Genomic DNA, 15,867 nt, shown 5'->3' on the forward strand with positions numbered 1-15,867 from the left:
CGTATGAGTCTGGGTCCCCAGAGACTTGCCCAGAACTGGAGTTCAGAGCAGTCAGGACTTGAGACGCCCGATTGAAAAAGACAACTGTGTCCTCAGTTGCCAGCCCTTTCTGCGTGCGCCTCCGTACCTCTGCACTTTACTTCCGCACCTCCTCTGAGTCTCAGTGTGCTTTTCTCTTTCCTTCTAGTTGTAGAATTTCCACTCAGCCAGCCTTCCTGTGGTTCTGGATGATGTCCGTTTTGTCTTTTAGTTATATTTTTGAAGTGGTTGTGGGAGGCAGCAATTTCCGGTGTTTACCTATGCCGCCATCTTGGTTTCTCCTTCCCTTGAAATAATTTTCTAATTTTTTATTTCTATAGACAGATCTATATTTATAACTTTTGGAAATGAGTTTTAATTGTGGTTTCTCTTAAATTGGAAAACAAGCAATTTTTAAAAATGGAAAACCATGGCTAGATAAGAAATATTTAATCAACAAAATAGTCCAAGGAAACTAGCTACTTAGGAAAAGATAAAAATAGAAATTTTGCACTTAAAGGCATTATACATTCAAAGCATTGTTGTAACTCTGAGCCTATATACTTAAGAGTTTAAGTAACCCTGAGTAGTGAATTTTCACGATAGATTTAAAACTGGATATGACACTATGAAGTTAAAAATATAGTGCCTGGCCCCAGCTGGTTTTGCTCAGTGGATAGAGCGTCGGCCTGTAGGCTCAAGGGTCCCAGGTTCAATTCCGGTCAAGGGCACATGCCTGGGTTGCGGGCCCGATCCCCAGTAGGGGGCATGCAGGAGGCAGCCAATCAATGATTCTCCCTCTCCCTTCTTCTCTGAAATTAATTAAAAAAATACATATATATTAAAAATAAAATACAGTACTTGGATGAGACATATCTATTGCAGAAAATTAGTACTATAGACCACACTAATTACTGAAATCTCAAATTCTTTTTGAAAGTAGGCAGAAACTCTTAAGTAAAACACTAACCTGCATCATTTCTGTTTTGAAACATTGTCATGGCTTCAAGATTTAATGCACACACCCCCCGCATGAAAGCTTTCTTCATGGAATCTTCAAAGTGCTCTTTTTCATGTTGCATTCTTTGGATCTCAGCTTTTGCATTTTCCAAAGCTCCAGATAACTAAAATAAGGTGAATTTTTTTAAAAAAGGGTTGTTAATACAAGGAAGGATATTATTTATTGTTAAAAAGTAGACTTACACTGTGAAGTATTTTTAGGTGAAATACAGGTACTAAAAACACTTTGCCACATGCCTCTTCTGCTATGTGTCTCACTTTATTTTAAACGGTGCATCTTACTTTTAGTGTCTTTCAACAAACCATTTCCATTTCTAATTATAAAGTCAAGGTTCAAACAAGGGGAATTGTATACCAGTCCCACTGAAGGTTGCTGATGTGTTTTAATTATACAAAAAGATATACCATTTCTTACCATAAATCTTTTATGTAGAATATTAAACAAAATACATTAAGAGCCACAGACAACCCTCACTCCTTTAGGAAAAAAAATAACTAAGTGCCTGTAATATTAACAGCATTTTAAAAAACTAAATGATACTATAGAATTTAAAGTGCAAAGTGATATTAGTTGCAACACATTTTCCCATAGACGAAATCTAAAGGAACTCCATTTTTTGCATGTCATTTTCAATTGCAGAAAATTGTTTGTATTATGATACTGATTTTTAACAGTAAGAACTTTGTACTATAATAATGAAATATTTTTTCCTTTTAGTATTTTATTTCAAGAGGCCTACTGCATTCTTCAATACAGTTTTTTTAAAAATATATTTTATTGATTTTTTACAGAGAGGAAGGGAGAGAGATAGAGAGTTAGAAAGATCGATGAGAGAGAAACATCGACCAGCTGCCTCCTGCACATCTCCTACTGGGGATGTGCCCGCAACCCAGGTACATGCCCTTGACCGGAATCGAACCTGGGACCTTTCAGTCCGCAGGCCGACGCTCTATCCACTGAGCCAAACCGGTTTCGACGTTCAATACAGTTTTTATTTCATTTTGAGTCTCAAATGTTTTCCCATGGAAACGTTAATTTTATTATTAGAAGTCAATGGGAAAATAATTCCAATTTGTATCCAACTGCTTTAAATCAACCTTATATGAATAAAGTTTATTTAAATTAACAAGAGGATAAACATTTTTGGTTTTGGTCTCTATTCTTGGCTAAATAAAAGCCAAAAGAAGTATAAGAAAGCATGCTTTAAGAGATATAAGGATCTATGAGTGATTTACATTGTCAAGACACATGTACACACAAGAGTTCCAATGTAAGTTTGGAGGCCAGAGTTATAACTTTTAAAGAATAAATAAGTCTGTAAATCTGACTCATTAGTGTTGTTCTTCCCCAAATAGTCACATAGTCTCATTTGAAGATACACTGCATTAAATGGGTCACTCTGCCTAACTATAATGTAACAGTGAGTGATGCTACCCATCTTGTTTATTTCTATTAAAGGAAAGTAAAAATAAATTAAAAAATAGAAGTTTTACCACAGCAACTTTGTTTTCATAATCATTGGAAATTTGGACACAAACTTCTTCAGCTCTTGCTTGACAAGCTCGCTCCACCACGTCCTTCCACTTCTTTTGCACCGTAGAATGCCAGCCTATCCACACTTTCTTCAGTAAATTTCTCTGGAAGTACTGGTCAGCTAGTTTCCCTTCATAAGCCTAAATGAAAGTATTATAACCTTAAAACACAGTGCACTGGTAAATACACTGGCAGTAATAAAAAGAAACCTAACACAGTGGTGAGCAGTGTACATACATTATTTAATCCTGTGTAGTTATTCTTATCTGCATAGAGGACAACAGGCTTATAGAGGTTAAGTAACCTGCCTAAGTAGACAGTGAAAAGCCATCCTTGCCTCATTCTAGAGCCTAAGCTCTTTCTTATCCATTACACATCATTGTTTTATGCAACTAATCAAGTTAGGGGAAAAACAACAACAAAAAACAAATGAAAGAAAATGAGTAACTTGCCACTTGCCATCTTAGTTCTGAATCTGCATGACCCTTTAGCTGAAACCAGGACTAGGACAACAGAGTGGTTGGAAGGCAAAAAGGTAACTATGGCTTCAGATGGCATTGTTTTCCCTTCAGCTTGGTGGACACCACCATAAGCAAGATTAATTTAATTTACATACTTTCATCATATATAGTGCCAAACTGATTCAAACAGGAACATATGCTATTCTTTTTATCAATGAATTTAAATTCTTTTGAAGAAGTAGTTCCAATTTTCAATCTTCTTAAATTTGAAAAGCTATTCAAAAAGTGATGGCAGCCTCAACTATTTCAGCTAACATAAAAACATAATATATTCTCATTATGTCACTTGATAAATAACTTTCAAAATATGGTCTAAATACTCATATTTTAAATAGCTCTTTTCAGTCTGATTAATGTAGATTGATCTATTGGGATTAATAAAAAAATGAAAGCATTAGGAGGAATCCTATTCCATGATAGTGGAATATTAAATATTGATGTTATTAATACTAAATATTGTTTTAAAAATATTAACATTTAATATTAATTTATTGGAACTAATGCACAGAGATCAGTCGATGGCTCACATGAGCATTACATTAAAACTATATATATATATATATATCCACCTCCTATACTCTTGAGTCTTTTTTTTTTTTTAAATATTTTTTATTGATTTTTTACAGAGAGGAAGGGAGAGAGATAGAGAGTTAGAAACATCGATGAGAGAGAAACATCGATCAGCTGCCTCCTGCACACCCCCTACTGGGGATGTGCCCGCAACCAAGGCACATGCCCTTGACCGGAATCGAACCTGGGACCTTTCAGTCCGCAGGCCGACGCTCTAGCCACTGAGCCAAACTGGTCAGGGCATACTCTTGAGTCTTTATACTCTGTCTTCTTGTAGGATATATACATATTCATACTTTTCCACTTCTGAGACAATAACTTATTATTCTCTCTCAGTTTGCCTATACTCTGATATATTGATTCAGCTCTTATTTAATTAAAATGAACAATGTTCAAATTTAAATTATGTACAAACTAAGGATAATTTTTAAAAAGCTATACAGACATTGCTTTAATTCTCACTCTAAGGCAAGTCTACACAACGAACATTTATACAATTTTATAATGTATAACTATAGTGTTGCCTCTTTTTGAGGAGAATGCATTCAGGCATTTTACAAGGAGAAACAATATGGGAACCATATGATATGTTAAAGACTGTAAATTCTTTTTCCATATAATGGTATCTGAGTCAAATTTGTTAAAGGGGTTCCATTACCAAGGCATTTGTAATTTAGGTATAATCCCTACTAACCTATTGTGACAAAGGAAATGATATATCAATAGATCTATAAAATATGAGGTATTTTTCCCAAACCATACCAAAATCAAATTCCTTGAAATGAGAGCAACCTTAAATTCATTTTGACTTGATCCTAAACAATTCTGAATCCAGAAGTCTAATGTGTGTCTGTCGTCTTTTCGTTTTTATACTTACATCCTGTCTGGATTTGACATGGCCAATCCGCCAGTGGAAGAATGTTCTCATCAGCTCCATCCTTTCCTTTTGCTTGCCTATGGCGTGAGACAAGCTGGAAATCACCTGTGAACAGCAACTAGGCCAGTTACTGTGATGTTACAGTAACAGCTGCTAGTAAAGTGTTTTTTCTCATATATCAAAAAGTGCTAGAGAATATCAATGGATCACTACTATAGTCATCCAGTTAACTTCATTATTATCTTTAAAAAGACCAAAAACACTTCTCCACATGAATACACTACATGAAGGGAAACAAAAGAGGAAAGAAATCTCATTATGTGTATCTTGGTAATCACCAAAAGAAATTTATGTACATAAAAATTAATACAGGGTGGGACACAAGTAGGTTTAGTTATTCCTATGGAAAATAATACAATAATTAAAAACTAATACAAGAATAAACTCTGTGTTTCACCTAAACCTACTTGTGCCCTACCCTATATGGTGATTGACATTTAATTCAAGAAAAACAAGCATTCTTTGAAAGTTTTGCTACATATACAAAAAGTCTTTATTGACTAGGATTGAGGGCAGAGGCCAGATTTTATATATCTTTCTAGGCTCTAAATACCTTTAGTACCTTAGATTATAAGTTTCTCAATAACTGTTTTATTTAAAAAATATTTTCATTGATTTCAGATTGAAAAAGAGAGAGAGAGGAACATCAATGATGAGAGAGAATCATTCATCAGCTGACTTCTGCACGCCTCCTGCAGGGGATCGAGCCAACAACCCCCAGTATGGAACCGTGACCTCCTGGTTCATATGTCAACACTCAACCACTGAGTCATGCTGAACCATGCTGGCTGGCCAGGCTCAATAACTATTTAATAATTTTTTCCTGAATTCAACAAACTCATAAAAGAAAATAGTCATACTATGATGTACTTCTTCAATGTTGTTATTCTTTTATTTTATTTATGTATTATTATATTTTTAAAATGTTTTTATTAATTTCAGAGAGAGGAAGGGAGAGGGAGAAGGGATAGAAACATCATTGATGAGAGAGAATCACTGACCGGTTGCCTCCTGCATGACTCCTACTAGGGACCGAGTTAGCAACCCGGGCATGTGCCCTGATCAGGAATTGAACCATAACCTCCTCATGGGTACATGCTCAAACACTGAGTCACAATGGCTGGGCTCATTCTTGTTCTTTTAAAAAAAATTTATGGAGGCTTTTAAATCCTAAGACAATACTCTATCTCTCTCTTTTTTTAAAAAAATATATACTTTATTGATTTTTTTACAGAGAGGAAGGGAGAGGGATAGAGAGTTAGAAACATCGATGAGAGAGAAACATCCATCAGCTGCCTCCTGCACACCCACCAGTGGGGATGTGCCTGCAACTAAGGTACATGCCCTTGACCGGAATCGAACCTGGGACCTTTCAGTCCGCAGGCTGATGCTCTATCCATTGAGCCAAACAGGTTAGGGCGACAATACTCTCTCTTATAAAGTACCGAGTAGCTGAAATGTCTATCTAAAAATGGCCACAAAAAGAAATTTTGTAAATTGGGCACATTTACTGAGAGATATTTATTCTGGTTTCTTTAAATAATTTTTAAAAGTGGAAAAGGGCATACATTCTAAGATATTGTTAATATTCTCTTTCTAAAGTTGTATGGTGGTGGCTATCCACTTTCTTTGTTTTAAAAAATTGGACATATATGTACAACTCTTTTTTTATGTGTGATACTTTAAAATTAAAAGCCTTAAGATGGAGTTTTGAGGATAATAGAGAAAATGACTGATATTAATATCTATTTAAAAAAGTAAACTATGAAAAATGTTCAATTTTATATCATACCTTGCAATACCAAAAGAAAAGTATATATTTTAAAAAAAACACTGGACTCCTTATCCAGTTAATTAAAACAGTGAGTGCTACATCTACAGACTAGTAGTTGAGGTGTTTGCTGAGTCCCTTCTCTCTGAAAGCCACCATCCCCCTGGGGGCAGCCACTGATTTGTTGCCCACCTGCTTTGTTCAAGGTGTTGTCTGGAGGCACAAAATTAGCACGCACCTGAACCTTACTTTCAAGTTCTTAACAGGCTAACAGAAAGTGAAATAAAAGGTGCTGTTTATCAATAAAAAAACAGACTTCTTCAGTGAATAAAGAGTTATCACAGATATAATGTGAGAAACTTAAAATAACCCCTAAAAGATGGCTTAAAATGTGGATAATGCTGGTTCCCTAAACTTCTCTTATGGGCAGTTAGGAAGGAAAAATTAGTATGTACATTTAGCATGTACTCTTAAAACTCCAAGCACATTGAAGTTATCTCAAAGATAAAATGGCATGACCATGGCATGTTTAATAGGAAGATAAATTGTATATCCATGCACCTATTTTTCTACCAGTTTCTGAAGTGATCTTCCCGTTGTATCTTGCATGACCTAAAAAAAACACACTTCCTGGCCTCTTAGGGCGGAAGGGAGAAAGGAGAGAGAGGGAGGGAGAAAGAAAGGAAGAGAGGGAGACAGGGAGAGAGGAAGAGAAAAGGAAAGTGAGGGTGAGGGGCAGAGAGATGTGAGAGAGATACATCTATTGGTTGCCTTCTGCACTTGCCCCGACCGGGTATCGAACCCGAAACCTGGGTATGTGCCCTGACTGGGAATCAAATGGATGACCTTCCGGTGCACCAGACTATGCTCTAACCAACTTAGCCACACCAACCAGTGTACTTCCTGACACTTATTATCTAGCAAGACATTTACTGAATCTCAGTTAAAAGAAATATAAAAGAGAACACCTCATCTTTTCTCCCAATGGAAATTTCATAGGCTTTTTGCAGCTCCTTCAAGCTGTTGATCTGGTTGCACAGTTGTTTTAAATGTGCTGCATGTTTATCTTTCTCTTTTTTCATTTCCATACGGTGCCAGTCAATAAAATTTAGTCTCCATTTAGTTAGTTCAGATATGACGTTTGTCTGAAAAAGAAATATTCTGATAACTAAGCAGTTTGTTCCTTAATAGTGCTTCTTGAAATTACACCGAAATTAAGAAACACTTTTAAAAAATCAGAACAAGCAATCAACATGAAAGCTATTTTTAAAAAAATCACTAATGAAAACATTTACAAGTTCAACAGTTACAGCTCCTCTTGGTTCACATTCAGCATACTAAAGATAGGAATTTTTTTTATTTTAAGTTACTTTGTATTAAATCTTATTGTCATTTAAAAAAATTTCAGGTTTTATTCATTAATTCACTAAATAAACAGTTTCTTTGTTTATTCAAGAACTTAAATGTCCATATTAAGATAGGTTAGAAAAAAAGAAATGTAGGGCCATGCGCTAGGGTGAGCCATAGGACTGGATGTTATTTAGATAGAGGTGGACAGTGGGAACCATGGGAGTTCATGCTTTCTTCCCCCAAATAATTTATCACAATGGCTACCTTAACAAATTGCTAAGTCTGATCCCTTTTCACTCTACTGATTGGCATAAATAAAAAGACCAAATAATCATGTTATCAAAAATCAGATAATATGGTTAACTGAACATAGAACAATTTAAGTGGTTGGTGGTACACCACTAAAGTTGACTTACACCATGAAAAGAAGTATGAAACCTGTTCCATGAGGGAAATGGTAGAAACTATACTAAAAGATTATATCTGGGATTTATAGTTCAAATAACAGAGAAATATAGATGCCCCAGAACTCTCATGACCATAATTTCTCTATACATGTGAATATTCAGCTTCGTTTTCTCAAACTATCTTTCAGAAAAATGATTATTTTCTCAACTATATTTTAAATAGCAAAAAGAAACCCTGCCACTTTTTTTTTTGGTAAATTTTTTTTAAAGTGAGTCTTTTTTTTTTTTTTTAATGTTTTTATTGATTTTTAGAGACAGAGAAAAAGAGAGAGAGAGATAGAAACATCGATGAGAGAGGAACATCACTGATTGGCTTATTCCTGCATATACCCCTACTGGAGATAGAGCCCACCACCCAGGCATGTGCACCGACCAGGAATCAAACTGGCAACCTCTTGGTTCCTGGGTTGACGCTCAACTGCTGAGCCAAACTGGCCAGGCTCTCTGCCATTTCTGTAATACTTTGTTTTACTTAAAGGCCACTAACATTACTAAAAATAAAAATCTGTTTTTATAGAGATATCAGTTATACATTGTGGTTGCTATAAGAATGGCTATAAAATGAATACATATTGCTAAAATTGGATTTTGTATTTCATATAAAGGAGACATTTTCATTAGTCATAGCTACAATATAGTAAAGGTTCATTGAGTGTCTCAGTCACATACAGGGTTAGTCTTTCAAAACATCTGAGAAATTCAGTAGACTGTCCCATCAACTATTTAAAACCTTGCTATTTAAAGTATGTTTTCTGAACCAGCAGCATCACCTGGGATATTGTTAGAAATGCATAATCTCAGGTCCTCAAAAACAACTGAATAAAAAGCTGAAGTTCAACAGGATTCCTGGGGGATTCATATGGACACCAAAGACTAAGAAGCACAGATTTTAGACATTGGACGGATCTAAAACTAAAGTATAAAAGAACCTTTTATTTTAAAGAAAAGAAAAACTGGGATTAAGAGCAAAATTATTATACTAATCCAACAACAATACCTTAAGACCTGAACTCCAAAGATCCAGTACACTTTCCACCTTTTGAAGGTTTTCTTCAGAAACAACAGAATTGCCCACAATTATTTCATGGATACCTGGATGACTAGAATTAGACCCTGGTGTGGAAGAGTCGCCTAAAAGATTTGAACTGAAAAAATCCATGACGGGGTGAAAAGGCTTCCTTGGTGATGACACTGGTGATAACCCTAGAATGAAAAAAAGTTTACTGGTTAAGGCAAACTGAAAACAACCCAAAATGGCGAGGACTTATATTGGAAGGCTAGAAGATGTCAGTTACTATAGAGGCTGAGAAAAATGCAGAGAAATGACTTTTCAGTGTACTTAATCTGGATAATTTAAATTTCAGTATTATCACTGATTTAGGACTAATCAGCATGAGATGCCTCCTATACTCAAATAAAGATGCTTCATATATCCAGCTCCAGCCTGAGCTGAAACTATTATTATCTGTGTCATCATATCAGCATTTTCTAAGTGCTTTGTATGTTCCTATAATAAAAATGTTATAAGGGTTAGCTCTCATAATACATGCTACCCTAAGAAATACATACTATTATCTCCATTTTACTGATTCCAAAACTGAGGTTCAGAAAGGGTTAAGGAATTGACCAAGGTCAGAGTGGTTGTATATAGGTTATTATTACTTTATGTAGAACACTGGGATGAGTTTTAATACTACTAAATGCCAGCACTATAAGTAGAGACTAGTAATTTAATTTATCAGATACTCAACTATAAGATACCCTGTTTGCCCTCAACATATAGGTAAGAAATATATATACTTTATATAATATACACACACACACACATATATATACATATACACACACATACACACACACACACACTCCCATCTCCTGCCATACAAGGTGTAGAGATGGGAGTGAGAGCCAGAGCCAGAAAGAGAACTGGTATCTATCTTTAAAAAAGCACAGAATATTTTATCAAACATGTATGTTGGAATTAGAGACTACTGATCATCATTTCTTGCATATCACACTTTTGTTATGAGGGTCCTATGACTAAGCCTGAAGGGCTTTTCTCTCTTCCTTACTGAATGACTCAAGATAAAGATAAAGATAAATCTACTATAGAACTTGTTACTTAAAAGTAAATCAAGAATATTTGCAAAAGGAGGAAATCATTCTCTAATATGTATGTTTTGCATAAAATATATAAACAAATGGTTTAAGCTAGTCACACTATGTAGCACTACCTATATATTCTGAAGATGGTTTAGGAACTCAAATAATAAGGCACATGAATAGTATTTTTTTACTAGATTTTACTAACTAGATCTGCACTCATGGACTCTGGTTTTTTTTTTTTTTTAATAATACACTCACCTTTAAAAAAAATGGAATCTTGGTTTGCTATTCACTTGACCAAGAAAACCCCACAAAATCAGGCAAATTAAGAGGTTCAGATCTTTAAGTTCACTTTAAGCACACTTGTGAAACTGCCAAGGCCATCATGGGGATAGGAATCCAAAAAGCCACCATGTATTTGAAGGATGTCATTTTATAGAAGCTACTAGAGGCTCGGGGGGGGGGGGGGGGCCAGGGGGGGGGGGGGGGGGGGGGGTCCCTCAGCCTGGCCTGTGCCCTCTCACAGTCTGGGAACCCCAGGGGGATGTCCACCTGCTGGCTTAGGCCTGCTCCCCGGGATATCGGGCCTAAGCTGGCAGTCAGACATCCCTCTGGCAGCCCGGGAGCCCTTAGGAGATGTCCACTTGCAAGCGGGGAGCAGGCCTAAGCTGGAGTCGGACATCCTTACAGCTGCTGAGGAGGCGGGAGAGGCTCCTGCCACCACCACTGTGCTGGCAGCTGGCAGCCTGGCTTGTGGCTGAGCAGAGCTCCCCCTGTGAGAGCGCACTGACCACCAGAGGGCAGCTCCTGCATTGAGCATCTGCCCCCTGGTGGTCAGTGTGTGTCATAGTGACCAGTTATTCCCAGTGGTTCTGCTGTTAGGGTCAATTTGCATATTACCCTTTTATTATATAAAATAGAGGCCTGGTGCATGGGTGGGGGGCAGCTGGTTTGCCCTGAAGGGTGTCCCAGATCAGGGTTGGGGTCCCGCTGGGTGCCTAGCCAGCCTGGGTGAGGAGCTGAGGGCCGTTTTCAGACTTGCCACACCCCCTTCAGGGTGGGGGTCCCTGCTAAAGTGCCTGGCCAGCCTGGGTGAGTGGCTGAGGCTATTTTCAGGCTGGCCACACCCCTTCAGGGAGGTGGGGGGATCCTGCTGGGGTGCCTGGCCATCCTGGGTGAGGGTCTGATGGGTGTTTGCAGGCTGGCCACAGCCCCTAGCCACCCAGGCTCCCAGTGAAGGCTGGCTGGAAGCAGGTATCTGGGATTTATTTATCTTCTATAGTTGAAACTTTGTTGCCTTGAGCAGAGGCCACAACCAGCCAGGGCAGGCATGAAGCTTGGCTTCCTCCATCGCCAGGGGCAACCCAAGCCTCCTGCTTGCTCCAGCTCTGTGGCCGCCGCCATCTTAGTTGGGTTAATTTGCATACTCGCTCCTGATTGGCTTGTGGGCGTGACTTCAGCATAGCAGAGGGACAGTTAATTTGCATGTTTCTCTTTTATTATAGAAGCTATATGTGCTATTCTGTCGTTACAATGGTAGAGTTGATAGGTGTGTCCAGTCCAAACAGTTGTGCTGGACACAGAGTCGGTGGCCCAAAAAGAGTGCTAAATTTTTGCTACACATACTTAAAAATGTAGAGAGTAATGCTGAGCTTAAGGGTTCAGATGTAGAGTCTCTGGTCACTGAGCACATCCAGGTGAATAAAACTCTTAAGATATGGTACAGAACTTACAGAGCTCATGGGTAGATGAACCTATACATGAGCTCTCCCTGCCACATTGAGATGATCCTTACTGAAAAATAGCAGACTGTTCCAAACCAGAAGAGGAGGTTGCACGGAAGAAAAAGATACCACAGAAGAAACTGAAGAAACAAAAACTTAAGCCTGAGAGTAAATTCAGTATGAAATAAATACTAATAAAAGTAAAAGAAGGAAAAAAAAAAAAGAACTTGGAAGATCCCCCAGAAATTACATTGCCCAAGCCTTCTATTTATAAGTGAGAAAACTAAAGGATAGAGGCACTTCTTATATGGTGGCTTAAATGGCCCTTACATTAAATAAAATTGAATCACCTAGTATGAAAAGTGATCTATTTTTACTATATTATTTATTCTATGTCAAAGAAAAAGTTTCAATCTGGTGCTAGTATGCTTTTAAAACCTCTGTAACACTTGCTAATCAGGCTGAACACACCACCACCAATAGTATTCAACCAAACTTTAATAACTTGTTTGAGTTGCATTTATTTTTACCATTGCTTTCTATTTGTAACAAGATTATATTAGTTTTATGCTGTAAACAGTAATAACATATGTAACATATTTTTCTTTTAAAATAAAAAGCTAAAAATTAATATATATGAAAACACTTAAATGATAGAATAGGTGGAATAAAGATAGGAAGAAAATCATAAAGTTAGTACACAAATGCCTGAAAATTGGGAAATGATGCATTATGCAAAATTTAAATCGGCCAAACTATCTGATATCCTTTTGAATCTTTAAAAATATTTGTCCTCTTGCCCTAGCCAGTCTGGCCCAGTGGACAGAGCGTCAGCCTGGGGATTGAAGGGTCCCCAGTAGATTCTGATCAAGGGCACATGCCTGGGTTGTGGGCTCAGTCCCCAGTAAAAGGGCGTGCAGAAGGCAGCTGATCAATGATTCTGTCTCATCATTGATGTATTTTTCTCTTTCCCTCTCCCTTCCTTCTCTGAAAACAATAAAAATAAGGACTTATATGCAAGCATATAGCCTAACCAATGGACACAGACAACAGGGGGGTGAGGGCATGACTGGGGGGATAGGGGGTAACATGGGGATAAGGACACATGTAATAACTTAATCAATAAAAACATTAAAAAAAGAAATAACCTAAAAATTAAAAAGAAAATTGCCCTCTAACCTAGGAGATTTAAGAAAGGATGTCACATAGTATAATAAATAAACCTGTTTTTCTTAATTGTACTATTTTGATTATTATAAAATTATTTTAAATAGTATTAATAAGTTAGAAACAACAGCATTTTAAAATCCTGTCAATAATATGCTAAAATATTCCTCTTACTACATAGATAATATTCATCAAACCACAAAATGTTGTATATTAATAAAAACAAGCTAAAGAAAAGTAATACCTTCTGTCTTTGAATGACTTGAAATATTTAAATCACATCCTTTTCTAACTTCCGTCCTTGTTTCTCTTTCTCTTCTTACTGTAAAGAAAAACACCCCAAAGCACTCTTAAATAAAATATCTATTCACACACACCTAACTTAAGAAGGTTGAGGTATATAAATAAGATTTTAGAACAAAGAAAATATAACATGGTGGATTAGAGGAACATTAAAAAAAGGAATAAGAATAAAGAAAAGATTCTGAAACTAGAAAAAGTCTTATATTAATAAACTCAATTCTACCCACCAAATATGGATGAAAGAGAAGTCAGTCTACTGTGGCATTCAATTCACACTGAGAATCAGTGGATGAATGACATTAGAACTTAGAAAAGGCTATGCTGTATAATAACATTGGATATTTCTAGGGGCTGGCTGCTTTTCACTAGCTGCAATCAAACTAAAGTGACACCCGTTCCCCCCAAAACAGGGACTTCCTTACTTCCACCTCAGGAACCTTTAGTCAATACATGGTGAAAAGGAAAGTGGGAAAAACCTCACAAGAATGACTTTGCCAACTCTGACACACCTCACTTATACTAAACAATGGCAATACCAAGAATAAAGGGAATGGGATGATAAATTTACATAGTCCATTCTAACCAAGTCCATGTGTAAATCAAGATAATCTAAATTCTCTGCATGTTGTATGCTTAGGTCTCAAGTCCTTTTTGATAAAGGCAGAGCATAAACAAATACTACCCTACATACTAGAAAAGAACAGGGGTCTTAAGTCTCAAGTGATAACCGTGAAAGGTTGCAGAGTTGGGGCATGGAAAGAACTCCTGTGTTGTGTCACTAGGAACAACAGTACAGTAATACTGTAGCCAATGGAAAAGCAAACAAGCTTTTGGTGAGCACCTTAAGGGCAGAGGTTTAGAGGGCTAATACACTAATTGCCTAAATTCATTTGTAAGGGAGTATGCAACACTTTGGGTTTGCTCAGTAGGAACTCCATGTTGAGGTGCCAGTATAATCAAAACACAGTCAATATCACTGATATAAAAATGAATTCAAGGGTCGTATCTCTTAAAGATCAATAAATTTGGATAGAAAGTATTCAGTGCTAAAATGGTTCAGTGGTAGAATAAGTATATGTATTTTACAATTGTGGTCTACTTGTTGGTCCAATGCAACAGGTCAAAGATTGAGAAGCAATGGAAAGGCCATGTCTACAGAGGGAGAAGGACAATAGACACTACGGCTGTGACATAAGAAAACGAGGAGCCTGCTGACTGTGAGTAGGCTGTGTCATGTGCCTTCAAGGAGGGATCCTTAGGGTTTATTTATTGTTGATAACTGCCCATTATCAGAGCTGTTTTATAAGGGCTTTCTGTACCCTTATTTAGAGTGAGCTGTTTGGGATCCTGTACTTTGCTAAATAAGGGACAAATAGGTAAAAGGAGCTTCATCCTTCTTTTTCAACCTTTTACTCATCTATCATCATACATCCTGATTTGTATTAGCTCTAGCTCTCAATTCTGTTACTGACATAGTCCAAGGATGGATTCACGTTTGTGGTGATAATTCAAACAGTCCTCTATGCCTATATAAATACTGCTGACAAAGTCCCAGCACATGGTTCATAAACTTAAGGGGTTCTGAGGGCTACCGATGGACCATCTTTAATTTGGGGGATTGGGCATTTATTTTTCAAGATAATCCTGACAAAAAACCATTAGAACAAATACAGAGATGTTACATATTTCACTAAGAGACAAGCAATGGCTACAGTGTTGCTTTAAATGTATTACTTTTCAGAAAAGTAAGTCAAAGGAAGCTCTAAGATCCAGCTGTCATATAAGAGCCAAGAATAACATATTAAAATGTAAAGAGTTTCCCCAGATAATAGTGATATTCACCATTGACTGGAGAAGCATTTTAACAATCATAAGTCAATTGCATTAATAAGCTCAAATAACATCTTAGGAGATGTTTTGAAAACTATACATAACCTTGATTCTGAAGAATATCATCAATTATAGTATGAAATCTAACATCTGGCACCACTTCTCCCTTAGAATGAGATGGCTGTGAAGTACCTGGTTCAATATTTGGAGTCACTGTAGTATAACGAAGCAATTCTTCATACTCTTCCTATGAGAAACCAATAATAAATGTTTTATAACACTGTCGCAATGGACACTCAGGCAAAAGAATAACAAAAGCTGTACATATTTACTATGTATAAAAGTGTATAGCTATTTTATATTATTATATTTTGAAATATTTTCAACAATAGGACATGGGTAGGCTTTCAACTGTAATCAAGAACCAGTAGGGTAACCCTGACCAGTTTGGCTCAGTGGATAGAGCGTCGGCCTGCGGACTCAAGGGTCCCGGGTTCGATTCCAGTCAAGGGCATGTACCTTGGTTGCGGGCACATCCCCAGTGGGGAG

At 37.0% G+C, this 15,867-nt stretch overlaps 1 protein-coding gene across 4 annotated transcripts in view; it reads right to left on the reverse strand.

Moving 5' to 3' along the window:
* The window catches only part of POC5 (POC5 centriolar protein), a 38,164-nt gene that overhangs the window by 16,419 nt on the left and 5,878 nt on the right, over window positions 1-15,867 (reverse strand). For 3 of the 4 annotated variants that reach the window (XM_014549895.1, XM_014549886.1, XM_014549891.1), the window contains 7 exons: window positions 15,424-15,565; window positions 13,430-13,507; window positions 9,186-9,391; window positions 7,340-7,516; window positions 4,541-4,645; window positions 2,533-2,712; window positions 989-1,142 (listed from right to left, as the gene is read on the reverse strand). In XM_014549895.1, coding sequence (XP_014405381.1) covers window positions 989-1,142; window positions 2,533-2,712; window positions 4,541-4,645; window positions 7,340-7,516; window positions 9,186-9,391; window positions 13,430-13,507; window positions 15,424-15,565 — 1,042 coding nt within the window. The remainder of the gene's footprint in view (window positions 1-988; window positions 1,143-2,532; window positions 2,713-4,540; window positions 4,646-7,339; window positions 7,517-9,185; window positions 9,392-13,429; window positions 13,508-15,423; window positions 15,566-15,867) is intronic. The other variant, XM_014549901.1, reaches the window with a different exon arrangement.

This window comes from Myotis brandtii, unplaced genomic scaffold, assembly GCF_000412655.1.
Source record: "Myotis brandtii unplaced genomic scaffold, ASM41265v1 scaffold115, whole genome shotgun sequence".
Lineage (NCBI taxonomy): Eukaryota > Metazoa > Chordata > Mammalia > Chiroptera > Vespertilionidae > Myotis > Myotis brandtii.